The sequence below is a fragment of the Mesoplodon mirus genome (genome assembly GCF_964341445.2).
Source record: "Mesoplodon mirus genome assembly, chromosome: 9".
In the NCBI taxonomy this organism is placed as follows: Eukaryota; Metazoa; Chordata; class Mammalia; order Artiodactyla; family Ziphiidae; genus Mesoplodon; species Mesoplodon mirus.
The window spans coordinates 18,848,951-18,876,697 of record NC_138985.1 but is presented as its reverse complement, the minus strand read 5'-3'; the positions used below and the strand labels follow the sequence as shown (position 1 = coordinate 18,876,697).

The following is a 27,747-nucleotide window of genomic DNA, read 5'->3' as shown; positions in this document are numbered from 1 at the left end:
CACCTCATGAGAGAAATCATTCTGTTCCTATTTTTTTTATAAGCATGAAAGTCTGTACCATTAAAGACCATTGAACCAGGTTGTAGGAAATATATATATATATCTCTATGATAATAGCTATAGCATGGTGAAAGGCTTAGGAAACACAATGATTTGTAGGCTGTAGGTCAGTCCATTTCTAGTCACTCAGTCATACATACCAGTTTAATCCAGAAACTCCTATACCAATATATTTTATTTCCAACCAGTGGCTAATTTATGGCTCTGCCAACAATGCCATTTTAATTAATTTTATTCATCTTATTTCTCTTTCCTCTGCTCCTCATATCTCAACTGTTATGCGTTGCCTAGATTTTAATTTAAAAACCTCTCCTCTCTAAGGAGCAATCTGAAGTGGCAAAAATAATCACTTAAAATATTACAGTCATTAAAAAATTGGCTGTGGTGGAAGCCGTGCATTTTCAATTTTCCTACAAATGATGTTTTAGCTCCTTTTAAAGTGTGCTTTGTATCTGAATTGTCTGCCACCAGCCAGCTTGGCTATCAAAAATGGTCTTCCAGCTGGGTGGGCTGAGTGACAACTCCTTAATGGAGGAAATGGATGGCTCTCTGCTCATGTGGAGGGGAAGGCATACCAGGCAGATTTCATTCCATCTGCCACCAGCTCTCTGCAAGCTGGCATTGCCCAAATGCCCAATATACTCATTCCAACTAAAAGGATATCGTCAAAACTAAATTGTAAGGCTACAGATGTCTGAAAGAATCATCAGGGCCATTAGACCCCAGGGAGATAATATTAAGAGGTGCCTCAGTGTTCATCTTTGATGAAAACCTAATTAAACTATGGTGAAGGCAATTGTAAGTACTTTTACAAGTACAGAGGTGAAGTCATTAACATTTCCAGCAGCGTACAGGGAGCAGCCTTAGAAAAATGCTATCCTGAATTGTGGCCAAAGACTTGTTATATTGAGGAATTTTCACTGATGTTTCCTGTTGATGCTTTTCTGAATGGCAAATTCTTGTCAGTTACAGTGTGTTCTGCTTTTCAAGTAAAGGAAACCCACTTAACAGCAAAGTAGAAAAATATTTTTGATTGACAGATGGAAACAAATAAGGATGATATTTAAGTGATTTTAAAAACTGTCATTGGTCAATGCTAAAATAATGAAGTAAAAATAATGATAATTAACATCATCATTAATGTAATTAGGAAGGCTAGGGATAGAAACAAATATATAGAGCCATCTGCAGAATTTATACCTTTATTTTACCAAAAATAAATTCTTAATTACCTGATATATACTCACCATAAGTCAGTCAAAAGCTAAGACTCACATGATAATATGTTCTGTTAATTGTGTTTTCCACTTAAGATAGCAGCTCATCCACCTTCCAGATCAATTTTGCTCTTTTTCATGGCTGTGTAGTATTTCACCATGTGGCTCTACTATAATTCATTTAAGTATTCCTTATTTATGGAAATTTGTCCTCTTTTTTTCCTAAAACAAGAAATGCTGTGGTAAACAGCCTTGTACATATATTTTCAAGCACTCATGCTATTTTTGTCTGTAGCATAGATACCTAGAAGTGGAATTTCTGGGTAAGGTTGCATTAAACACTAAAATTTTAAAATAGATACTGCCAAATTATTCAACCAAAATAATCCTGTCAATTTATATCCTAACCAATAGAGTCTTGTTTTCTTGTACCCTCATTTATGCTGGACGTTTCAGTTATTAAAACTGTCTCCAATTCAACAGTAAAAAAAAAAAAAGCTAAGACTCAGGAGGTCACATGTTATTTGTAATCATTTACTCAAGAAAACCTGCTATATTTTTACCATACTCAAAATAAAGTAGCCCTGAATTCCAAAGTATTCTTATCATATTAAAGCTCATGTATCTCACAGAGTTAAACATTTAACTGTCTTACGAAGTTGTTTAGATTTTAATTGTCTCACAGATGACATGAGTTTGAATAGATGCTGAACAAAAACAGCTGGGTATTAAAATCACTGAGAGCAATTTTCTGAAATTCTTTTCATACTTTCAGTTCACATTTTGTTTGGATCTTTAACATAAATACATAGATTTTATACATTTCATCTGTAAGAAAAATGGCGACAGACATCTTGCATTATTAAGTTTTCCTAAGGAAAATGTTTGGTAATCTGCCAAAATTTGGAGAACTTTTAAAGTTCTAATTGATGGCTCAGTATGCCCTGAAAATGAATGAATGTTTGTAGTATTTTACCATATTGTATTGTGCAACATATTCTTTTACATTTTACTAAAGGTTTTAAGTTGATCTGAAGAATTTTAGTGACTAGTCTAATGAGAAACAATTTAAAATAGATTTAAATATTCTATTTCTCTATAACCTACTGCCAAGGGTATATACTACAAAGGGAATATAATAGTACATATTTAGAAATTTTTGGAAAAGTGCATATTTAGATATAAAATAACAATTATTTTATACCACTTAGAGATTTAAAAAAAAACACTTCCACATATAATATAATTTGTGCTTCTAACAGTGTCTCTAGGAAATAGATATTATTGGTCCCATTCCACAGCCTGAGAAACAGGCCTAGATGGGTTAAATGAGTTGTGCGAAACCATGTAGCCATTCAGTAGAGAAAATGCATCGGAACATGCCTTCTGATTCCAATCCCCAAACTCCTTGAGGATGGACAGTAACTGAGTTTCCATTCCTTGTCAAGAATGTTTTTGGTTTCCAGTATTTTGGGTTTTTTTCTAACCTTAATCACCTCAGCTCATGTAAGTGCTGAATTAATTGAATTGGGTTCTAGGGGAAAGTTCAAGCACCCCTACCCACACAGGTGGTGGATTTCCATTCAGAGGCAGAGAGGCAATCTCAAACAAGCAGAGGCACAGGGCCTCTATCTCAATCTGAATGTAGTCAGGCATAAATTCTTAGTTTGGAGAGCATCTGGAAACAATGCTAAGACACTGAGCCCCCTGTGACCAGTTCTAAAGTCGAATTAATGTAAAACTCTAACTAGCCTTGTAATTGATGTAGGAATGCTCAGAATGAGAACCCTGACTGGCCCCCTGTCTTTCCCAGGATTCCTAAATATAAGGATTATACATAATCAACTTCTCGATAGGCCCATTCCTGCTCAAATGGCTCAGTAGTTCACCAGTTTTGCACAGACTCTCCCCTATTTTATAGTCCCAATAGTACCCAGCTGGCTTATATGACCCTTACTCCAAACCTTGACAACATGTGTTCTGCTCATAGTGGCTGAGGCAGAAACGATGTCCTGATCTCCTCAGCATGGTGGGGAGTGGAGCAAGCCATCCACTGTACTGTGTGCATTCAGTGCATCTCCTGGCCCTGCTGCCCAGAAATTGGCAGCCCCATCCTGCTGAGAGACAGGGGGAGTTGCTTCACTTCACGCCGAGCTGTGGCTGTGCGCTTTGGGTCTGTCACAAACTTTCTTTAGCAGTGTGTTGATGTACTAAGACTATGACGAAGAAAACATTCAAAGAGCAATACTTTTCCCCCTCCACACCCAAAAGGGCATTGGGCCCATTCGGGAAGAGAGAATAGAGTGGACTATGAATCTTCCCCTAAACCCGACAGACAGGGTTAAGCTGTTTCAGCGCAAGTCCGGCACTGACTGTTATAAACCACTGCCCTGTTTGTTTGAATGTAGACTTCGAGTATTGTCCTTTTACTGCCAATTGGTGAAGAACAGCTCCTTCTCTATAAAAATAAACTATGTAAAAAACTATACCATGCTGTCCTTCGTGGAAACTTGGCAAAGACAGATCCTACTAGTTTTTAGATTCTGCAATTATGAAAACTGGTTAAAACTCAAAGTGAGAGTTCATTTTTTTCAGGTTGATTTCTTCATACTTGTTATGGTAAATATTACTTGTATTTCATATGCTGGTGCTAGCAGTTATAATGACAGAAAGGTATATTGATAGCTAATTTTTTTCTTCCAGTTTTATTGAGATATAATTGATATACAACATCGTAGAAGTTTAAGGTGTACAACATAATGATTTGACTAACATTCATGAAATGATTAACACAGTGTTTAGTGAACATCCATCATTTCATATAGATACAATATTAAATATAAAAAATATATTTTTGATAGCCAGTTTTTAATAGTTGTATAATTACAAATGATCTACTAAACTACCAAATGTATTTGGTAACAGCCAAATAACTAACAAAAAGATCCTTTAAAATATACTTCAGGGACTTCCCTGGTGGTCCAGTGGTAAAGAATCTGCCTTCCAATGCAGGGGACGCAGGTTCGATCCCTGGTTGGGGAACTAAGATCCCACATGCCGCGGGGCAGCTAAGACCATGCACCACACTACTGAGCCCGCACGCCTCAACTAGAGAGCCCAAGTGCCACAAACTACAGAGCCCATGCACCCTGGAGCCTGCGCTCCACAACTGGAGAAAGGAAAAAATGCATGCCACAACTAGAGAGAAGCCCACGTACCGCAACGACGATCCTGTGTGTCACAACTAAGACCCAATGCAGCCAAAAATAAATAAATAATAAATAAATCTTAAAAAAAAAACTTCAATTTTTCTAAAACACCAACTCATTTTAATTTTGTGAAGTGAGTTTAACAGTATGGTATTCAGTTTCATAATGATGTGTTTCTTTACAAAAATTTTCTATCTCAACTAAATTAAAATATGCATCAAATATGTTAATAATATAAATCTTGGAAGAGTAGCAAAGCATAGTTATGTATAACACAGAGCCTTAAAATATTAACAAACAATTCTGAGGTAAACAGAATCAAAGTGGAAATAATTAAATTGATGTTTAGCCAAAAATGACCAAGATTTTATGTTAAGCAAGTCACCCTTTTCATTACACATATATATCCTTTTAAATTGTAATATAGATTATTCTGTTTTCACATGTATATATATTTCATATATGCCCTTTCCTTGGACAGTGACCTAATGTCATTTGCATCAGTGTCAGACTCCTTATATTAATTCTAAATAAATATAGCCCATAGTTGTTCAGGATTCCAGAATGGGAAGATAACTGTGAAAACCACTATTTAGAGCTCGGTGGATTTATTATTAGGAAAGTAATCTTTGTCATTCTAGTTAGCATTCATTATCTTTACAGAGTGCATTGTAGTAGAGGATCCTTGGGTTTGTCATTGCTTGACAGTTTCTATTTACTGTTTTGTTTTTTGGTTTGTTTTTGTTTTTGTTTTTTTTTTGCGGTACGCGCGCCTCTCACTGTTGTGGCCTCTCCCGTTGTGGAACACAGGCTCCGGACGCACAGGCTCAGCGGCCGTGGCTCACGGGCCCAGCCGCTCCGCGGCATGTGGGATCTTCCCAGACCGGGGCACGAACCCATGTCTCCTGCATCGGCAGGCGGACTCTCAACCACTGCACCACCAGGGAAGCCCTGTTTTTTGGGGTTTTTTGATAGATGTATTTAATGCAGAATAATTACCACAATAATGTTAGTTAACATATCCATCACTTCACATAGTTACAACTTTTCTTTTTGTAGTGAAACTTCTAAAATCTATTGTCTAAATAAACTGAATCCTAGTTTTGATCAATGTATGTGGGTTAAGGATCACATATAATGAGCTCGACTTAACATCTGTGAATAAGCTGTACTCATTGTGGTGTGAAGAAGAGCCTCAGGCAGGTGAAGCCTGCCACACACTACAGTATTATCTAAGCTGATGGCAGGCCCAGTGGGTATATGCCTTATGTCTTAGTGCTGTGAAATGACTCCTCCAAGATCATATGCTCCAATTCTCTTGAACTTCTGGAAGCTTCTGGAAGCTTTTTTACTCTTTCAGTATAGAAGTCTGATTTCCCTCCCCATTGATTTTACCTGCCATAATTAGTTTAATAGTCATAAAACATTTCTTTGCACACATCACTGCTCTATTTTAGAACATCGCTGCTGATGGCATATTGTAGAGATCTCTTAGATTACCATTTAAGATTCTTTATAGTCAGGCTCCAGTCTAATTCTCAAAATTATGCCTACTTATCACCTATGTAATTTATTCATATTTGTCATCCAACTTGGATTTTTCTCAGTCCTTTAAAGCCAATTGAAGACCTACTCATACATGAAGCCTGCTCATCTAGACCAGCCCTGGACACAGTGATTCCTACCTTCCTTCACTCATTAGCTTTCCATATGCTGCCTTTGATAAATATCAACTAGACTGTAATTTTTTAGAGCAAAGGTTAGATATTATTATACTCTCATAAACCCCTTCCCTGCAGTACCTTCCTTAATGCTTACTACATCATGAGTTCTCCGTAACAGATTAGTTACCTGAAAGGCATAACCATATCACTCATTTATTCATTTATTGAATTACTCAACAAATATTTTTGAATTCCTACCATATGCCAAGCACTGTGCTAAAACCTGGAATACAGGGACATGGTCCCTGCCCTGCAGAACTTACAGTCACTGGGCCCAACTGATACTCTCTGTTCAGTTATTTTTCTTCATTCGTATTTTAAGAGTATATAAAACTTAAAAGGATGTTTGGTCTTTCATTTATTAGCATTTCTCTATGTGTGACATTACCAAAAAATGATTAATGCAAAAACTTATCATATTTTTTAAAACTAAATACTCAGTTTACTCAGCTCCAGAGTTGGATCTTGCCCTTGACTATTCACTTTAAGCTGAAAAACTGTAGGTTAAAAAAAACGCATCACAAAAAATTATTTGTCTTTATTCTTTGTAAGCCTGGTGTTCTTTTGGAGAATAACAAAGTTTGTTGTTTACGAGCTTCTCACTGGGGACATCATGCACTTCCTAGGTCTGGTCAGACACTTTTACTCAAAAGCTGGCTGAGAATATACGATCATATCAGGGATTACTTTGACCTTTTCTGTATTCCATGTTTTGATTAGCAAGCTATTCGGTTCATATCCCATTTATAGACAAATTGTGAAAGGCTTGAATGGCAAGCCAGAAATATATGGAATATTGAAAAGGTCAGTGTGATTTAGCCTGTAACCACAGTATTGAAAATATATGACAAGTCATTATCACACTTAATTCCCACAACAAGGACTGTGGTAAAGATGGGAAATTATTCCAATTAAAATATTCTTGTTTCGTACTGAAGGCTGAGGTGGCAAAGCTCAAATGGCCTCTTGACTCCTTTTTTTGTGATAACTTAATAAGCTAGAAAGAAACTGTAATTGAATTAAACAAGGCCAAAAAAAAAAGAGGTAACAATTTCTTTTGATTTCAGAGTCCACCATAGAGGGAATAACATAATGAGTTTTCTAAAAGCTGTAATTATACGTGAGTAAAACAGATATAGCTACAAAACCAATTCAACAGATACCCCATGCTCTCTTTTTATCTACAGCATAGCTGTCAGTCAGATGGGAACTCCATTTATTTCCATGGAAATGAAGGCAGTGAGTTCAATTTTGCCACCACCCGGGATGTAGATCTTTCTACAGAGGATATTCAAGAGCAGTGGTCAGAAGAATTTGAGAGCCAGCCTACAGGGTAAGTAATTGTTATCTCCCATGCCATGTATAGCACTTACATTTATTCCACTGGAAATATTTTAAATGCATATTGTTAAATAGCAAAAATACACTTAATACTGGTGATCCTTAACATAGACAAGCCAAAAGGGGTACACTTATGTTAAACATTCTTTATTAAGTAGTCAACTATTTTTATGCATACTAATTTTTGTGATTGCAAATACCTTTTAACTTCAGTTGAATCACTTATATATCATCTTTGTTTATTCAGCCTTTACTGGGAAAATGTGTTTTATTTTTCAATGAGTATAGAATATAAAATCTTCCCACCACTTTTATATTGAGACTTTCAGTTGTCTTCCTGGGGTCTGAGATTTATAGATGCTGTTACCTGATTTTCAGTGGAGTGTGGCTGTGATCTGTAAAAATTGTTTTAGGGGGTAAAATTTAATCTTTGAGAGATTTTTTTAAAAATATTTTTTAATTTTTTTATTTTTGGCTGTGTTGGGTCTTAGTTGAGGTGTGTGGGCTTCTCTTAGTTGTGGTGTGCAGGCTCCAGAGTGCATGGGCTCTGTAGTTGTGGCACATGGGCTCTCTAGTTGTAGCGTGCAGGCTCTCTAGTTGTGACGTGCGGGCTTAGTTGCCCTGCAGCATGTGGGATCTTAGTTCCCTGACCAGGGATCAAACCTGCGTCCCCTGGATTGGAAGGGGGATTCTTAACCACTGGACCACCAGGGAAGTCCCTGAGAGATTTTTAAAGAAAGAATATGGGGTTGAAGTTGAAACAATGAGGATGGTTTGGTGGTAGTATTTTCTGGCCATTCTGAGCTATGTGCCTTCTTCTGGGTCCAGTGGCCCTAAGATATTTCCTATTAATTGAGTAGCACTTTCAGAAATTCAAGTTGAAAAAAATAGGTTCAGAGAAACAAAATTCATAAGGTAGTATGAATTGGAAGGAAATTCTAGAAATTCTCTGGTTTGCACCTGGCTTTTTTTTTTTTTTTTTTTTTTTTTTTGCAGTATACACTTGTAATCATAACACCAGGTCCTTACTGCTGTTTAGTGTATGTTTTCTAAGACTATGATGAAGATGAGTGAAATTAACATAAAGTGTAATTTCATGATGGATATGAAATAGCAATAATTTAACGCTTAACTACGAGGAACTTTCCCAGAACACAACATTTGAGGTAGTCACATCCCTCTGATCTCAACAAATTCAATCAAAATTGGATGGGATTCTAAGTGTCTGAGGGGCGAGAAGGCCACTATTGATGACCTCTTGGGTTCCCCACTTCCTATGCATTGCCCAGAAACTGCATTTGGACCCAATAAGAGGAAAATCTGACCAGCAGCCTAAGCCACTACTACTGCTGCTTGACATTCTGCTGCCACATCAGGGTCTCTCACTGTTGAAAGCTAGATTTCTACAGCAGCTGACCCAGCCCTGCTCTTCCCCACCTCAGGGAGGTCCAGCTGTGGGAATCCTCTGAAGGAGATTGACGCTTTGAGGGACCCCACCCCCTCCAGGGTGTACTATTGACCTTTCCAAGCCTAGCAGTGATGCTCAAGCCCTTCAGTCCACAGAGTCCTTCTCTTTCAAGGTTCCTGTCACCCTTGAAGTCCCATGTCCAGTGTGGCTGTGGTGTCTCCTTGAGGGACCAGCAACCATTGTTCCTCTTTCTTATGTCCAGGATCTCCCCAGGAATCTGGCTGCTTTCCTTTGTAACCCTTATACTACATAGGGCTCATTCCACTCCCCTCACAGACCCGTGGGCTTTGATGGGGTCTAGAACTTTGACAATGCATGCCAAGTCTTCTTTACCTACCTTCTAGAGATAAAAGATCCATCACCGGCTTTACATCACCGTATCAGTTCTTTTTTTCTGACTCCTGGTATAAAAGACCAATTCAAATCCCTTTCCTGATGATGGAGCTTAACTGCCTTTGAGAGGGTCCCAAATTTTGAAGCACCAGAGACTCGTGACCTCCACTCCTTCACCTCTCCAAGCTAATACCACCTATGCAGCAGTTGTAGGTCATTTTCTTGTGAGACCTACATCCTCTAGGGACACAAATGATGCCACAGTGTTGTCCAGATACCCAGTCTCCATCCCACTAAAGCAGAGAGAGAAACACAAGTCTCCAGTGGTACCATTCTGATACATGCGTAAACCCTTTCCTGTTATTTATGTAGCTAGCTGGCTAGCTAGTTACCAAGCTATCTCTTTCCTCGAAGTCCTAATGTCCTCTTATTATTTTGGGAAGAGATACAATTTATTTTTACCTATGGCCTTCATATCCACATATTCCCTCTCCTAGAATGCCCTCTTCTTTATTTTAGCTTGTTGTATTATCAAAAAGCATCTATAAAAGAACAAAAGAATGCTTACTGGATGGATTAATGGTCCATACAGCTCTCTGCTGCTAACATTAGTGGAGACTTAGTACAAACACACAAAAAAACCCTTTATGAATTAAGCTTAGAAAGGAATAGATTTGATATTAGAAGAAACCAAGCACATTTTAGAAAATTAATGTACTAATCCAGAAAAATTGCTGGCAAAAAATATATTCCAATTAACAGATCAGACATTCTGCTATCTCAGAGCACTACTGATGTGAGAATTTGTGGCTAAACCAAAATATTCATCTCCCAAAACAAACAAAATGAACTAAAAGTATTTATGCTTTAAAAAAGAGCTAAATTCAACACAGATACAGAGGAACATCAGAGCAAATTCCATTCTCTCAGTGACTCAGGTGGTTTCTTTGGCCACTTCTCAGTACTGAGATCTATCAGGTTTTGGTCACAGATAAGAGGCTGATACTTTCAGGCTGTGACATTGTCAGCAGATTTCTGTTCCAATAACGTAGAATAATGTGCTCGACAAAAGCACCTGTGCCACTCTAATTAGAACACAATTAATTCACCTTAATTCTAAAAGCAGCTTAATTATTCTAGCAACCACACCTTAGGTTTATTTGTAGCTCTTCCCCTAGAATATCAGACCACACCGCCCCCCCTCAGAACTACCTCATTTATGCTCTTATCTGGTGAACCATTTATCCACATTGGCATTATATTATTAAAAAAGGTATAAAAGGATAATGAGACTATCCAGTATTTTCTCTGTTTGGGGAGGATGGTAAAATGCTGCTTTAATCCATAGTGTTGTATGTGAATGTGTGTGTGTGTGCCCCCTCTCCACATCCACCCACTCCCAAACGATGCTTTATTGATCTGAGAAAGAACGCTGTTATAATAATTTATAATCAAAGCTCCAGGGAAAAAATCCTGTCACAATCAAATTAACGTGAAGCATTTTTACCTAGGGTACGAGCTGACAAAGAAACACAGATTAGGAACTTGGTAGTGAAATTCTTGTTGTGTTTTATCAGCCAGATTTACTGAATATTTGTCTCATTCCTCCCCTCAGCCATCACCACCCACAGAATTTATCATCATAAGCTCACCTGCTAAAATAGACATAAAACATAGGTGGTAAATCCCCACTCTATTCAAGAGTGACCAATTAAATTGATTGGATTGTAGCTTTGAGGTCACTTTCTTTTAAGACAGAAAAATTAAATTATTAATACGGATATAATATTTTCATCTCGTTTAACTATATTTTTCTCCCATAAGAATTATGAGAGAGAAAAAAGAATATGCAGTCCTCTCTAATAATAGCTTCAAAACATTTCATATGAATGGCAAGAAAAAAAAGCCAGTGTCATTATGACTTTTTTGGAAAGCACTTTCCAAATATTCCTGTTTTCTTTCCATTTGAGTCAAATTATTTGATCTCAGATCGCAAGGATGCAAAAGCTGTTTGCCTTTTACATCATAAAGCTGTATGTTGATAGGTTTATTTTAAGTGGGATTTTAAAGTTTCTTTTCTTTTTCCTAAAGACACATCTGTTACTTCAGCAAGAGAGAAACTTAAATAGATACACTGTTAATTTATGTGAGCCTTTCTGAACTTTGGCTTAACCTCACAAACACATCACTTAGTTAGCAACTACCATATCTCACCCATCTGAGGCTGTCTTTGGGTGGGAGGGGGCTTTGTAGAAAAACACATTACTAGAATATGGAATTTGTATACTTGTCTTTCATCCCAAATGAAAACATTGTATGTTTTTAACTATTCAGATAACTTTAAAAAATATCTGTTTTTTTGCTGTCACCAAAGTATTCGTGTTAGAGAAGCTCCACACATGTAATGAATATTAAACTATTTTTTTGAAGTGTAGTTGATTTACAATGTTGTATTAGGTTCAGGTGTACAGCAAAGTGATTCAGTTATACATATATATATGTATATATATATTCTTTTTTCAGATCCTTTTTTTTTCTTTTTCTTTTTCCAGATTCTTTTCCATTATAGGTTATTACAAGATATTGAATATAGTTCCCTCTGCTATACAGTAGGACCTTATTGTTTATCTATTCTATATATAGTATTTTTAAAAGATTTTTTTGACGTGGACCATTTTTAAAGTCTTTATTTACTTTGTTACAATATTGTTTCTGTTTTATGGTTTGGTTTTTTGGCCACAAGGCATGTGGGATCTTAGCTCCCCGACTAGGGATTGAACCCACACTCCCTGCACTGGCAGGCAAAGTCTCAACCACTGGACCGCCAGGGAAGTCTCTATATATAGTATATTGTAACTGCTAATCCCAAACTCCTAATTTCTCCCTCCCCACCTTTCCCCTTTGGTAACCGTAAGTTTGTTTTCTATGTCTGTGAGTCTATTTCTGTTTTGTAAATAAGTTCATTTGTATCATTTTTTTAGGTTCCACATATAAGTTATATCATATGACATTTGTCTATGACTTACTTCACTTAGTGTAATAATCTCTAGGTCCATCCATGTTGCTGCAAATGGCATTATCTCATTATTTTTTATGGCTGTATAATTGAATATTAAACTATTGAATCAACACAGCATGCTCTAGTCTTCTCCACCTGCCCCAAATCCTTGGAAACTACAGAAAACAAGCAAATGAATCTATAATGACAACAGAGTGTGCCCTAATTGAGTCAGGAATTATGAAGTGTTACACAAAAAAAAAAAAAAAAAAAAAAGAGAGAAAGAGAGAGAAGAAAAGGATCCGATGGAAGGAGGAAACTATAACCCAAAACATATATTGAATGCCACACTACAAAAGGGTCCTAGGTACTGGACACAGGAATCAGGTGGGTCTCTGGGGTCCTGCTGTCAGGATTGCTAAGTAGGTGAGTCTTTGACTACACACACTTCTGTGCAGGCATGTCTGCCCCTAGGAACAAGCAATGAATGCAGACACTTGGAATGGAGAAGCAGGGCAATGCCAGGAAACTGAAAACCTCAAGGACCCCTATGGTACCCCCCACCCAAGGGCACATCTGCTCCCATTGGTGGGCATTTTTACACCAAAACTAAGGAAGAATAGCAGATACAAATCTAAGCAAATGATCTAGAATCATCAAATCTGAGGAAAATCCACTCCATTAAAAAAAATTCATCAAACTAGAGAACTGAGAGCTGAGAAAATAGAAGTAGCAGAATAAACAAATGGAGATTTTATAAAAAGTATAATTGATACCCTCAGAGAGATAAGAGACAATAATGCATTTGTAAAATTAAAACAGATTTTGTGAGGAAAAAATAGAGATGTGAGAAATGAAAATATATGATTGTTGAAACAAATTTAATGGATTTTTTCCCTCTGAATATGAGCATAAGTATAGCTGAAGAACAAATTAATGAGCTGGAAATTTGAGTCTTGAAATCTTTCCAAAACTTAGGGTTATTGGATGTAAGAAAAAGAAATGTAAAGTGTAGGGGGGAGATTGGCACTTCTAACATTAGAAATAATAGGAATTCCAAAAGGAGGAAGGGTCAGAGGGAATATGTGGAATGAAATATTCAAAAATATAATTGAAGACAAGTTCCCAAGACTTGAAAAAGAAGAAGAAAGAAAAAGACATAGTTCCTATGAATGAAAATGTTTAGCAAGGTGGATGGAAAAATATCCAGTCCTAGACCATCAGGGAGAAACTTTAGAATGCAGATAAAAGATGAAATGCTAAAAGCTTCTAGATGAGATTCATTGTATAATACTTTCCTTAGTAACACTAAGCATAATTTTATAAAATGAGGCAGTTATCTTAATGTTCTGAGAGAAAATTATTTGGAACATAACATTCTCCTCCAGTCAAATATCATTCAAGTATTGGGGAAAAATAAAAATTTTCAGACACACAGGGTTCAGAAAGTTTACTACTCCTGAATGCTTTCTGAAAGAATTACTAGAAGATGTATACCTGGAAATTAATCCAAGAGGAATATGATAGATTCAAGAAAGAGGAGTGAGCAAGGAAAAAAGTAAAGCTTGTAGTTCAGACTGAAAAAAGTATTGATTATTGAAAATTTTTAATAAAAAATTGGAATTAAAGCCCAGATGACCTCAATATGAGAGGTACAGAGGGAGACTGACAAGAAGAGAAGAAGAAGGAATTAAAATACTGCCAAAGTTCTTAACTTGCTTGGAGTGAGGATATAGATCTTGGGTAACTCTTAATGTTAATAGAAAACTTTAAGGGTAAATATGTGTGCTAAAGAAAATAGATTAGACCAGAGGGCAGACAGCAGAAGCAAGAAGAACTACATTCCTGCAGCCTGTGGAACAAAAACCACATTCACAGAAAGATAGACAAGATGAAAAGGCAGAGGGTTATGTACCAGATGATGGAACAAGACAAAACCCCAGAAAAACAAATAAATGAAGTGGAGATAGGAAACCTTCCAGAAAAAGAATTCAGAGTAATGATAGTGAAGATGATCCAGGACCTCGGAAAAAGAATGAAGGCAAAGATCGACAAGATGCAAGAAATGTTGAACAAACACCTAGAAAAATTAAAGAACAAACACCTAGAAGAACTAAAGAAGAAGCAAACACAGATGAACAATACAATAACTGAAATGAAAAATACACTAGAAGGAATCAATAGCAGAATAACTGAGGCAGAAGAACGGATAAGTGACCTGGAAGACAGAATGGTGGAATTCACTGCCATGGAACAGAATAAAGAAAAAAGAATGAAAAGAAATGAAGACAGCCTGAGAGACATCTGGGACAACATTAAATGCAACAACATTCGCATTACAGGGGTCCCAGAAGGAGAAGAGAGAGAGAAAGGGCTAGAGAAAATATTTGAAGAGATAATAGTCAAAAACTTCCCTAACATGGGAAAGGAAATAGCCACCCAAGTCCAGGAAGCGCAGAGAGTCCCAGGCAGGATAAACCCAAGGGGAAACACACTGAGACACATAGTAATCAAACTGACAAAATTAAAAACAAAGAAAAGTTACTGAAAGCAACAAGGGAAAAATGACAAATAACATACAAGGAAACTCCCATAAGGTTAACAGCTGATTTCCCAGCAGAAACTCTACAAGCCAGAAGGGAGTGGTACGATATATTTAAAATGATGAAAGGGAAGAACCTACAAACAAGATTACTCTACCGGGTAAGGATCTCATTCAGATTTGACAGAGAAATCAAAAGCTTTACAGACAAGAAAAAGCTAACAAAGTTCAACACCACCAAACCAGCTCTACATCAAATGCTAAAGGAGCTTCTCTAAGAGGGAGACACAAGAGAAGAAAAGGACCTACAAAAACAAACCCATAACAATTAAGAAAATAGTAATAGGAACATACATATCGATAATTACCTTAAATGTGAATGGATTAAATGCTCCTACCCAAAGACACAGGCTTGCTGAATGGATACAAAAACAAGACTATATATATATATATATATATATATATATATATATATATATATATATATGCTGTCTACAAGAGACCCACTTCACACCTAGGGTTGCATACAGACTTAAACTGAGGGGATGGAAAAAGATATTTCATGCAAATGGAAATCAAAAGAAAGCTGGAGTAGCAATACTCATATAAGATAAAATAGACTTTAAAATAAAGAATGTTACAAGAGACAAGGAAGGACACTACATATTGATCAAGGGATCAATCCAAGAGGAAGATATAACAATTATAAATATACATGCACCCGACATAGGAGCACCTCAATACATAAGGCAAATATGAGCAGCTATAAAAGGAAATAGACAGTAACACAATAAAGGTGGGAGACTTCAACACCTCACTTACACCAATGGACAAATCATCCAGACAGAAAACTAATAAGGAAACACAAGCTTTAAATGACACAATAGACCAGATAGATTTAACTGATATTTATAGGACATTCCATCCGAAAACAGCAGATTACACTTTCTTCTCAGTGCATATGGAACATTCTCCAGGATAGATCACATCTTGGGTCACAAATCAAGCCTCAGTAAATTTAAGAAAATTGAAATCATATCAAGCATCTTTTATGACCACAATGCTATGAGATTAGAAATCAATTACAGGGAAAAAACGTAAAAAACACAAACACATGGAGGCTAAACAATACGTTACTAAATAACCAAGAGATCACTGAAAAATCCAAGAGGAAATCAGAAAATACCTAGAGACAAATTACAACGAAAACACGACAATCCAAAACCTATGGGATGCAGCAAAAGCAGTTCTAAGAGGGAAGTTTATAGCAATACAAGCCTACCTTAAGAAACAAACATCTCAAATAAACAATCTAACGTTACACCTAAAGGAACTAGAGAAAGAAGAACAAACAAAACCCAAAGTTAGTAGAAGGAAAGAAATCATGAACATCAGAGCAGAAATAAATGAAATAGAAGCAAAGAAAACAATAGCAGAGATCAATAAAACTAAAAGCTGGTTCTTTGAGAAGATAAACAAAATTGATAAACCATTAGCCAGACTCATCAAGAAAAAGAAGGAGGGGACTCAAATCAATAAAATTAGAAACGAAAAAGGAGAAGTTACAACAGACACCACAGAAATACAAAGCATTCTAAGAGACTACTACAAGGAACTCTATGCCAATAAAATGGACAACGTGGAAGATACGGACAAATCCTTAGTAAGGTATACCCTTACAAGACTGAAACAAGAAGGAACAGAAAATATGAACAGACCAATCACAAGTAATGAAATTGAAACTGTGATTAAAAATCTTCCAACAAACAGAAGTCCAGGACCAGATGGCTTCATAGGTGATTTCTATCAAACATTTAGAGAAGAGCTAACACCCACCCTTCTCAAACTCTTCCAAAAAAATTGCAGAGGAAGGAAAACTCCCAAACTCATTCTATGAGGCCACCATCGCCCTGATACCAAAACCAGACAAAGATGCTACAAAAAAAGAAAATTACAGACCCCTATCACTGATGAATATAGATGCAGAAATCCTCAACAGAATCCTCCTAGAATACTAGCAAACAGAATCCAACAACACATTAAAAGGATCATACACCATGATCAAGTGGGATTTATCCCAGGGATGCAAGGATTCTTCAATATATGCAAATCAATCAATGTGATACACCATATTAATAAATTAAAGGAGAAAAACCATATGATCATCTCAATAGATGCAGAAAAAGCTTTTGACAAAATTCAACACCTATTTACGATAAAAACTCTCCAGAAAGTGGGCATAGAGGGAACCTACCTCAACATAATAAAGGCCATATATGACAAACCCACAGCCAACATCATTCTCAATGGTGAAAAACTGAAAGCATTTCCTCTAAGGTCAGGAACAAGACAAGGATGTCCACTCTCGCCACTATTATTCCACATAGTTTTGGAGGTCCTAGCCACGACAATCAGAGAAGACAAAGAAATAAAAGGAATACATATTGGAAAAGAAGAAGTAAAACTGTCACTCTTTGCAGATGACATGATACTATACATAGAGAATCCTAAAAATGCCACCAGAAAACTACTAGAGCTAAGCAATGAATTTGGTAAAGTAGCAGGATACAAAATTAATGCACAGAAATCTCTTGTATTCCTATACACTAAAGATGAAAAATCTGAAAGAGAAATGAAGGAAACACTTCCATTTACCATTGCAACAAAAAGAATAAAATACCTAGGAATAAACCTACCAAGGGAGATAAAAGACCTGTATGCAGAAAACTATAAGACACTGATGAAAGAAATTAAAGATGATACAAACAGATGGAGAGATATAGCATGTTCTTGGATTGGAAGAATCAACATTGTGAAAATGACTATACTACCCAGAGCAATCAACATGTTCAGTGCAATCCCTATCAAATTACCAATGGCATTTTTCACAGAACTAGAACAAAAGAATCTTAAAATTTGTATGGAGACACAAAAGACCCCAAATAGCCAGGTCATTCATTGCAGCACTATTTACAATAGCCAGGTCATGGAAGCAACCTAAATGCCCATTGACAGATGAATGGATAAAGAAAATGTGGTACATATATACAATGCAATATTACTCAGCCATAAAAAGGAATGATATTGGGTCATTTGTAGAGACGTGGATGGATCTAGAGACTGTCATACAGAGTGAAGTAAGTCAGAAAGAGAAAAACAAATATTGTATTTTAACGCATATATATGGAACCTAGAAAAATGGTAGATGAACTAGTTTGCAGGGCAGAAATAGAGACACAGATGTAGAGAACAAACATATGGACACCAAGGGGGGGAAAGTGTTGGTGTCATGCATTGGGAGATTGGGATTAACATATATACACTAACATGTATAAAATGGATAACTAATAAGAACCTGCTGTATAAAAAAATAAATAAAATACAAAAATTAAAAAAAAAAGAAATTAGCCATTTATAGGCTACATAACTTCTAAAGCATTAGATTAACATAAAACAAAGAGGACTTAGTCCAACAAATGCCAGGAAAGTGACAAAAAGTAAACAATAAAAAACAGGGTAAATAGAAAACAGAAAACAATTTGGCAGGAACATATCAGTACAATCTGAACATATCAGTACACAATAAATTTGAGTGAGATATATTCATTTATTAAGTGAGATTTTCACAGTAGGCTTTTAAAAAATCAGCTATACGTTTGCTATGTATGAGAGACTCAAACTAGAACAACACAAGAAGTTGAAAGTCAAAGAAGAGAAACTAATATACCAGATAAATGCAGCAAAAGAAGCAAGGAGGCATATTAATATCAGATATTCAAATCAGATAAAGTAGAATTCAGATTTAAGCATTAAAAGGGCTAAAAAGGAGTATTTTTGTGTGTGTGGCTTTTTTTTTACATCTTTATTAGATTATAATTGCTTTACAATGTTGTGTTAGTTTCTGCTGTACAACACAGTGAATCAGCTATATCCCCTCCCTCTTGGGCCTCCCTTCCACCCTCCCCCTCTCGCCCCTCTAGGTCGTCACAAAGCACCGAGCTGATCTCGCTGTGCTATACAGCAGCTTCCCACTAACTATCTATTTTACACATAGTAGTGTATATATGTCAGTGCTACTCTCTCAATTTGTCCCACCCTCCCCTTACCCCACTGTGTCCACGAGTCTGTTCTCTACATCTGTGTCACTATTCCTGCCTTGCCACTAGGTCCATCAGTACCATTTTTCTAGATTCCATATACATGCATTAATATACGGTGTTTGTTTTTTTCTTTCTGACTTACTTCACTCTGTATGACAGCCTCTATGTCCATCCACATCACCACAAATGACTCAATTTCCTATGCAACTGTATATGAAGAACACTTTGCACAATGCATGACATATAATAAGCAATCAAAAGACTTAAAAATTGGTTGTTATTCCAACTATGCTTACTATCGGTAATGGGATTTGACCAAAGTGGTACTCAAAGAAAAATTATATTCATAGTAACTAATAAGATATGAAAAGAAACACAAAGTTGAATAGTCCAATGAAACCTACATTGGATTCTCTAAATAAACCAATGAAATGTCATTTTAAAAAAGACAGTATTAGTTAAAATGATAATTGGATATATTTGAAAACCATGGAAGTGCTCAAGTGGCTCAGAGTAAACTTGTTGCAAGCTGTTAAAAGACTCCTTGCTTGTTCTGGTTTGCTTCTGATGTGGGTTCTAAAATTGCTTTCTATTTACACAGATTGTTTTTCTGTTTTGAAACATAGACAGTAAATTTTCAGATAATAATAAAATAAGTTCATATGATTAAGTATGCTAAAATTGTTCTGGAATTCCTTCATAGAAAATTTAAACCCTTCTTTAATTTGCAGCATGTCTACGTCTTTGCTCTTGGCACTGCCATTCTTGAGTTGGTTAATAACCCCGTCCCCTCTCCAAACCAGCTGTCCATGTGAGCAACCAGAATACAGCAACTCACTCCCTCTTCAAGAGAGGACGCTCTTTACTGAAGTCACAGAAAGAAGAGAGTGAAATCTGAATCCTCCCAAAGTGATTTAATTCCTCACAGCTTGGCATAACACTCGCCCGTGATAGGATTTTTCTGTAGAAGGCTTTAGAGGAGGCTGCTGGCACTGAAATGTTCAGATGCCCACTTCTTCAGCATGTTTCATTTTCTGTAGTCTTTCCTCAGTAGTTCACCTGCTCCACACTGACCACAAGGCAGTCCTGAATATGTAGGAGTTTATAAGAAGGAAAAGCAGAACTCTGACACCTCACAAAACATAACTCAGGGTTATCTAGAACATATTCAGGAGCATTAGGAAATTGAGAATTTAATTCCTCAGCCCCATAAAGTATGCTAAGTAGTATAATTATTTAGCTTTGTATTTTGAAACATGACAACGACATAATGACTAGTTTGGCATATATGTAATAAAATATTATGTGACACATTTATAAAAAGTTAATAGTAACCTGGAAAATGTGTATATTACTAATGTAAATGAAAAAGGGCAAAATACAAAACCATCTTATAATATTATCATGACCGCTTGGAAATATACATATAAAATATTAGAAATAAATATAGTAAAATATAAATTGTTCTTGTCTCTGGGGTAGTATGGTTATGGGTGATTTTTTTCTTCTACTCTTTCTATTTTCCAATTTTCCCATAATGAGAATATTGCTATCATACTAGAAAACAAATAGATGGAATACCCAGAATTCTCCCACATACCAGCAAGACATAGAAAAGATGCCAGAGGGCAAACAGGACTTATCAAATGGTCAGAGAGATTAGTCTCTGGACTGCTGACCTGACTATTTCCAGTTCTCTCCAACCTCCAGTCCTAACAATCCTGCTCTGCTACCATCACACCCTATTAACTGCTTTATAAATTTGTTCTGAAGAAGCTCTTTCAAGAAATATATTTTAAAACAGCTCATCTAAGATTATAGAAAAAAATTTGAGCACAGATAATGTTTTCCTCAGGTCAGCCATGACTTAGTCTCTGATAGGTGATTTACTATAAAGAGGCCAAAATACAAGTATTAGTTATGTTTTTTAATGGCATTGCTTAGAAAAGAGGGTCAGTCCTGAAACTGACTCAAAATGTCTTTCTTAAATTTCAATGCTATCCACTGGAATAAAACCAAGAAAAAAGCAATATAAACTCAATAAAACAAATTTATATTGGCTTCCTTGTTCTGAGGAGATAGTTCCAAAGAATGTTACATATACCTTGAAAACCAAAACTGCGTATGGACCAACAAGAACAATCTCCATTATAGCCCCTTCAATGTCAGTTGATGCTTTTATTAAAAATTGGCTTTAAAATTACATAGAATTCTTCAGAACAGTTTGAGCATCTTCTTGCTATTTTCTACAGTTCTTCCCTCTATCCTACCCAGAAGAATTATGTTACCTCTGGCATTTTATTTAAGCTTATAATTCAGGGTAAGTGAATTTAAGATAGACTGACAGGCTGAGTTAACACTGTATTAAGTGGGTCTTTTTTTTTTACAGGCATGTTCGTTATTATTAACTTAAAACCCACTTGACCATTTAGATCACATAAGTAATAAATTTAAGCACCCCAATAGATTTGTAGCCAAAATCTTAAACTTTACAAAAAACCCACAGATAGAAAATACAGTTTTTCTTTCAGCTAAGTATCCCCTTGCTTAAATTGTTTAAGCAATTACCCTTTGCATATTGTACTACAACTTTGTCTAAGATTGCTGCTCTGCTAATTCTAGCGTGAAAAAAATAAAAATACTCATTATAATTTAGAAGTTCATTTGAATTGCCACTTTCACTTATTTTAAAACAAAAATAGTACTACAGGGCTTCCCTGGTGGCGCAGTGGTTGAGAGTCCGCCTGCCGATGCAGGGGACACGGGTTCGTGCCCCGGTCTGGGAGGATCCCACATGCCACGGAGCGGCTGGGCCCGTGAGCCATGGCCGATGGGCCTGCGCATCCGGAGCCTGTGCTCCGCAACGGGAGAGGCCACAACAGTGAGAGGCCCGCGTACCGCAAAAAAAAAAAAAAAAAAATAGTACTACATTTTACAGGGGGAGAAAAGGAAACTAACATTTATTGAAACTGTAATATGCCAGGCAGTACATCATTTTCTCTAAACATCCTCAGTCTAGGTCATATTTCTGTCTTATTGGTGAGAAAGCTACGTGCTTTCTACCATTCTGAAGCCAATATTCTTTATTAATGTTATTCCAGCAAGAGTGTAAATAAATACAATGCATATAATAAAAACCTAAAGCAAAATTGAATTTGAGTGAAATATAGGGGAAGCGATTGAAGAAAAGAATTTTTGACATGCAGTGCATGTAGGAAAGCCTTCAAATAGAGCTTATCCTTTACCTTCACCTAAGCTGTCATGCTGAAGGAAAAACCTGGAAATGCAATGAAGGTGGAGAAGCCTTTAGTCAAAATGACTTCACAGGACTCATGCTAGAGATAAACCTCATGAATATAAAGGAATGTGGAGGGTCTTTTCCTATGGCACATCCCATATTAAATATCAGAGAATTCATCCCAAATAGAGACCTTATGGGTGTAATGAACTTATTCAACCTCAGAGAATATCTAGTAGATAAAAAACCTTATGAATTTGGTAAATGCAGGATCTTATAGCGAGGCTCCATTCTATATCGTAGTTCAAACCAAAAGTCACCAACTTTAGGTGGTTTAATATATTCTGGGAAATATAATAAAAACATTTTGGCTTCCCTGGTGGCGCAGTGGTTGAGAGTCCACCTGTCAATGCACTGGACATGGGTTCGTGCCCCGGTCCGGGAAGATCCCACATGCCGTGGAGTGGCTAGGCCCGTGAGCCATGGCCGTTGAGCCTGCGCGTCCGGAGCCTGTGCTCTGCAACGGGAAAGGCCACAACAGTGAGAGGCTCGCGTACCACAAAAAATAAATAAATAAATAAACCAATAAATTTTCATAGATAATGTGAAAGGTTCCACTACCCTTTAGAGCCTTTTATGACAATATTTGTAGGAAAAATAGCGATTAAAATGTAAGACCTCTATTGCCTATGTTCATATTATTAGTAATTTCATCAACCTATGATGAGATCATTTAAGTTTTCATTCTGAATTATAAACTGAATACTTTTCTTTTTTCTAAAAGTGATTTTCCTTTTGCAAAAAAAATGTGTAAAGTGAAAATTAAAAGTCCTCCAATACTAATCCCACTCCACGCTGTTGAAATGTAGGCATATATTCTGGCATACATCATTCAGAAATTTTGCTGGCTATACAAAAAAACCACTAGAGTCACATTTTCCTTACTATACTCAACTTGATTTTTTATTTTATTTTATTTTTTTATAAATTTATTTATTTTTGACTGCGTTGTATCTTCGTTGCTGTACGCGGGCTTTCTCTAGTTGTGGCGAGTGGGGGCTACTCTTTGTTGCAGTGCACGGGCTTCTCATTGTGGTGGCTTCTCTTGCTGTGGAGCACAGGCTCTAGGCCGCGGGCTTCAGTAGTTGTGGCGCGCAGGCTCAGTAGTTGTGGTGCACGGGCTTAGTTGCTCCACGGCATGTGGGATGTTCGTGGACCAGGGCTGGAACCTGTGTCCCCTGCATTGGCAGGTGGATTCTTAACCACTGTGCCACCAGGAAGTCCCACAACTTGTTTTTTTAAAACTTAACAATATATTATGAATGTCTCTTCTGCCAGTAAATATATATCATTATTTCAGAAAGGCACTATGCCAGCTTATCTAACTAAACCTCTATTGATAGACAAAGAATATTATAATAAAATTTTTGTATACTTGTTAAAGTATTTCTGAAAGAGAAATTCCTAAAAGAAAATTAGAGAATCAGACATGTATGTGTACATATACATATATATGTATGTATGTAATTTCATTTTGATAGTTACTGTCAGATTGCTCTTCAAAGTATATGCATCATTCTTTTTTTAAGCTTGTGAAGAAAATATTCTTAATTTCAGCTTTATTGAGATACAATTGACATATAAAGTTGTAAGATATTTAAAGTGTACATTGTGGTGATTTGATATACATACACATTGTAAAAGGAGTCCCTCCATCTAGCTAACATATCCGTCACCTCACATATTTATCTGTTTTTGTTTGTTTGTTTGTTTGGGGGGTTTTTTGGTGAGAACATTTAAGTTTTACTCTCTCATATCATCCTTTTTAAAAAATTTTTATTGGAGTGTAGTTGATTTACAATGTTGTGTTAGTTTCAGGTGTACAGCAAAGTGAATCGGTTATACATATACTCTCATATCATTCTTAAAACTATTAAAGTATAAGCTAATTAAAACATAATTAATTTTATTCTCAAAGCATTCCAAAGCAGCTGATAGGGAGTATCATCAGCTTTCCAGCTAAGAAACTTCTTTAAATTATGTTTGCTTACAAAAAGAACTCTCTTTTTGACACAGAAAGTAGAAGGACATACTTTAAAATATAAATTAAATATTATTGTGACCTTTCTACCTCTAAGGAACAAAGTTGCCTTAGGGCATTTTATTGATTATTAAACTTTCTGTGTGTGTTCCAACTTCGCCCCACTCTATTATAAATAATAGATACCAATGTATTTATAATAAATAATGTAAAGGATCTTTTTTTAGAATTAACCATCAAAGATAAATATAAATTGCTATGTTGCAGAGAGTTTTCTCCTCTAGCAGACATTCCTTCAGATGCAGTTCACAAAGAACCACATGTCCTTGGAGAAAACATAATTTAAACCATAGAAAAGTAACACTCCTTTTCAGGGAAATTGTGGTGCCATCCAAGATATTGCCAAAACTATAGAGCTCTTTAAATACCACCGCTGGCCTCAAAGATTTCGTTGTGCTATAATTTTACTTCATGTAATTATTATATTAAGAGAGAGTCAGAGACCATGACATTTTTGTAATTGGAAAAGACCACAACTTTACAACCTTACAGAGAGGAATTCTGAAGTCCAGGCAGGTGAAAGGGCTTCTCTGAGGTCCCTCAGTAGTTGATGCAGCTCTGGGATCCCCTCAAGGATACTTTGCCTCCAACTAAGCTCGAGCCAGTGTTTATACAAATTCACGAAGAATGAGCTTGTGCTACAAGAAGCTCCTACTGAATTTTTAATAAATGCAAGATAATTTATTTAAAGCAATGAGACTTCAACAAAATGATTTTCAGATTCCTCTCTGCTTTTTTCTCTTCAGAGCCAACTAAACTTTCCATTTCCTTTGATTTTAAATATTTGGGTTTCTAAAGAAAATAACCTCACTTTTGTTATCTTCCAGCAGTTACAGTGGGATAAATGAAGACTGGAGTAAAATTGAATATGTTGGACTTTAAAATAAAGATTAAAAAAAATGTATAGCCTGGATCATATCTCATATAGCCCTCTCTGTGGTAGAAGTCAGTGAAAATAATTTCTTTAGATTAATCTAAAAGAGTTAATCATTTACAACTAATAAGAGAAAAAGACTACTAAGCTCATTTCTCACTTGAATAAAACGTTCTTTCAGTCCATGACAATCTGATCTTTTCCAATTTAATTTTTCATTTTAAAAATACCCTAAAGCAGATGGATGCATAAAAGGAGTCATCATATGCATCATTTATAACCTTAACTTGCTTTATGGAGCAGTAGTCTGAGTGGCTTTATTGGGATAAATGGAGCAGGTGAAAGACCAATGAACCAGTGTGAAATTTTCTTGTATGAGTCGAGAGAGGTTCCTGGTATTTACAGTGGTCCAGTACTATTAAGAGCTGCTTCTCCTTGAATAGCTGATTCACTTCACTGTACAGCAGAAACTAACACAACATTGTAAAGCAATTTTACTCCAATTAAAGAAAAAAGAAAAATGATAAATCTGAAAGACTGTAACACAAGGAGAGTATCTGCAATAAAAAGTTTTTTGAAAGAAGAAAAAGAAAAAGAACTGCTTCTCCTTGAGCCTCTCACTGTTGTGGCCTCTCCCGTTGCGGAGCACAGGCTCCGGACACGCAGGCTCAGCAGCCATGGCTCATGGGCCCAGCCGCTCCGCGGCATGTGGGATCCTCCCGGGCCGGGGCACGAACCCGTGTCCCCTGCATCAGCAGGCGGACTCTCAACCACTGCGCCACCAGGGAAGCCCGATAATAATCTTTTAAAAGACAAAAAGTTAAGCATTTCCTAAACATCTTGGTCTCAACCGGTTCAACGTAATTGTCCTGGCACAGTGTCCTCTTTAGAACTGTAACTACTAAAATAACAGTGAACTAAGAAACAGAAGATCTCAGTTTAAAACCAAACAGGCAGTTGGCCTTAGGTAAGCCACTTACCTCTGTGTGTCCCAGTTTCCTCTGTCTGTAAGCAAGTTAGCTGTGTGAAAAGCGGTGGCCAAATTAGACATGAGCAGAGATAAATACTAAGGAGATATAAGAGTTTTTATATATTAGATATTTTTATTTTCCTACTTGAATTTTCAATATTCAATATTGAAATATTCAATACCTATTTCAAATACCTATTGACAAATATTCAAATACCTATTTGACAGTTTAAATCCTGTCCCCTTTTTGAAAACTTGCTAGATTCTTGCCAGTTTGTATGACTTTTCATCCTATAACTATTTTTTAATGTGCAAAACAGCATACAAGTATTTATGATATTATGACACTATCTCTTATGATTTCCTTTTTCCTTAGTTCAAATTTGATTCCCCACCTCAACTGTTAAGTGCTTTGAGAATAAAGGCTATCATGTAGTAGACACACTGTATATAGTATTGATTAAACTTATCCTCTACAGAAAAACTGTAATTGTGAATGGAATGTGTTTTAAACTTTGTTCATTACCCAAGATCTGTAGTACCGCATTTTATTTTTTTTAATTTTTAAATTTTTTGCTGTATTGGGTCTTCATTGATGCTCAGGCTTTCTCTAGTTGCGGGAAGCGAGGGCAATTCTTCGTTGCAGTGCGTGGGCCTCTCATTGCGGTAGCTTCTCTTGTTGTGGAGCACGGGCTCTAGGCATACGGGCTTCAGTAGTTGTGGCACACGGGCTCCGTAGTTGTGGCTCGTGAGCTCTAGAGTGCAGGCTTAGTAGTCGTGGTGCACAGGGTTAGTTGCTCTGTGGCATGTGGGATCTTCCTGGACCGGGGATCGAACCCATGTCCCCTGCATTGGCAGGCGAATTCTCAACCACAACACCACCAGGGAAGTCCCTGTAGTACCACATCTTTATTTCAGAATTATTCATTACTAAGTATATGTTCCTCATTAAAAATAAAATGTTATACTCTATAAAGTTTTGACTTACTATTTTAACTCTTAGTGATTGTCATTTTTTAAAGGTGGGACATCTTGGGAGCTGTCATTGGTACAGAATGTGGAACAATAGAATCAGGTTTATCAATGGTCTTCCTCAAAGATGGAGAGAGGAAAATATGCACTCCTTACCTGGACACAACTGGTTACGGGAACCTGAGGTTTTACTTTGTTATGGGTAGGTACATTTTGAACAAATTTTATTGACCTAGGGCAAATTCTAGATGAGCACCTATTCCTGAGGCAGTAAGATTGTTTGTTGTCTACAATATAAAATTAAAATTCATGAACTATGAGTTCTACTGGTTGAGCAAAAGTCTGTGGTGCTCACACCTGCCTCACACCAGCCTTGCTGGAACCATCCTGTTCAAGAGCTAGTCTTGTTCTTGCATGACTAGGCCTAAAGACAAAATGCCTTTAGACCTTCCTTCCACCTTTCCTGCAATGGTCATAGCTGAAAAGACAATGAGAGAGAAGCTAAGAACAAAGTAACTCCTTTGTCCAAAGCCTCTAGCCTCCCCAAAATACAATCATCAAGGTGAATCATTTGTCTTCATGGATATCTCATCATTGCGT

The 27,747-nt window shown here is 36.5% G+C and overlaps 1 protein-coding gene across 1 annotated transcript in view; it reads left to right on the top strand.

Moving 5' to 3' along the window:
* The window catches only part of RELN (reelin), a 525,441-nt gene that overhangs the window by 313,702 nt on the left and 183,992 nt on the right, over window positions 1-27,747 (top strand). The window contains exons 11-12 of the mRNA XM_082631643.1: window positions 7,398-7,543; window positions 27,198-27,349. Coding sequence (XP_082487769.1) covers window positions 7,398-7,543; window positions 27,198-27,349 — 298 coding nt within the window. The remainder of the gene's footprint in view (window positions 1-7,397; window positions 7,544-27,197; window positions 27,350-27,747) is intronic.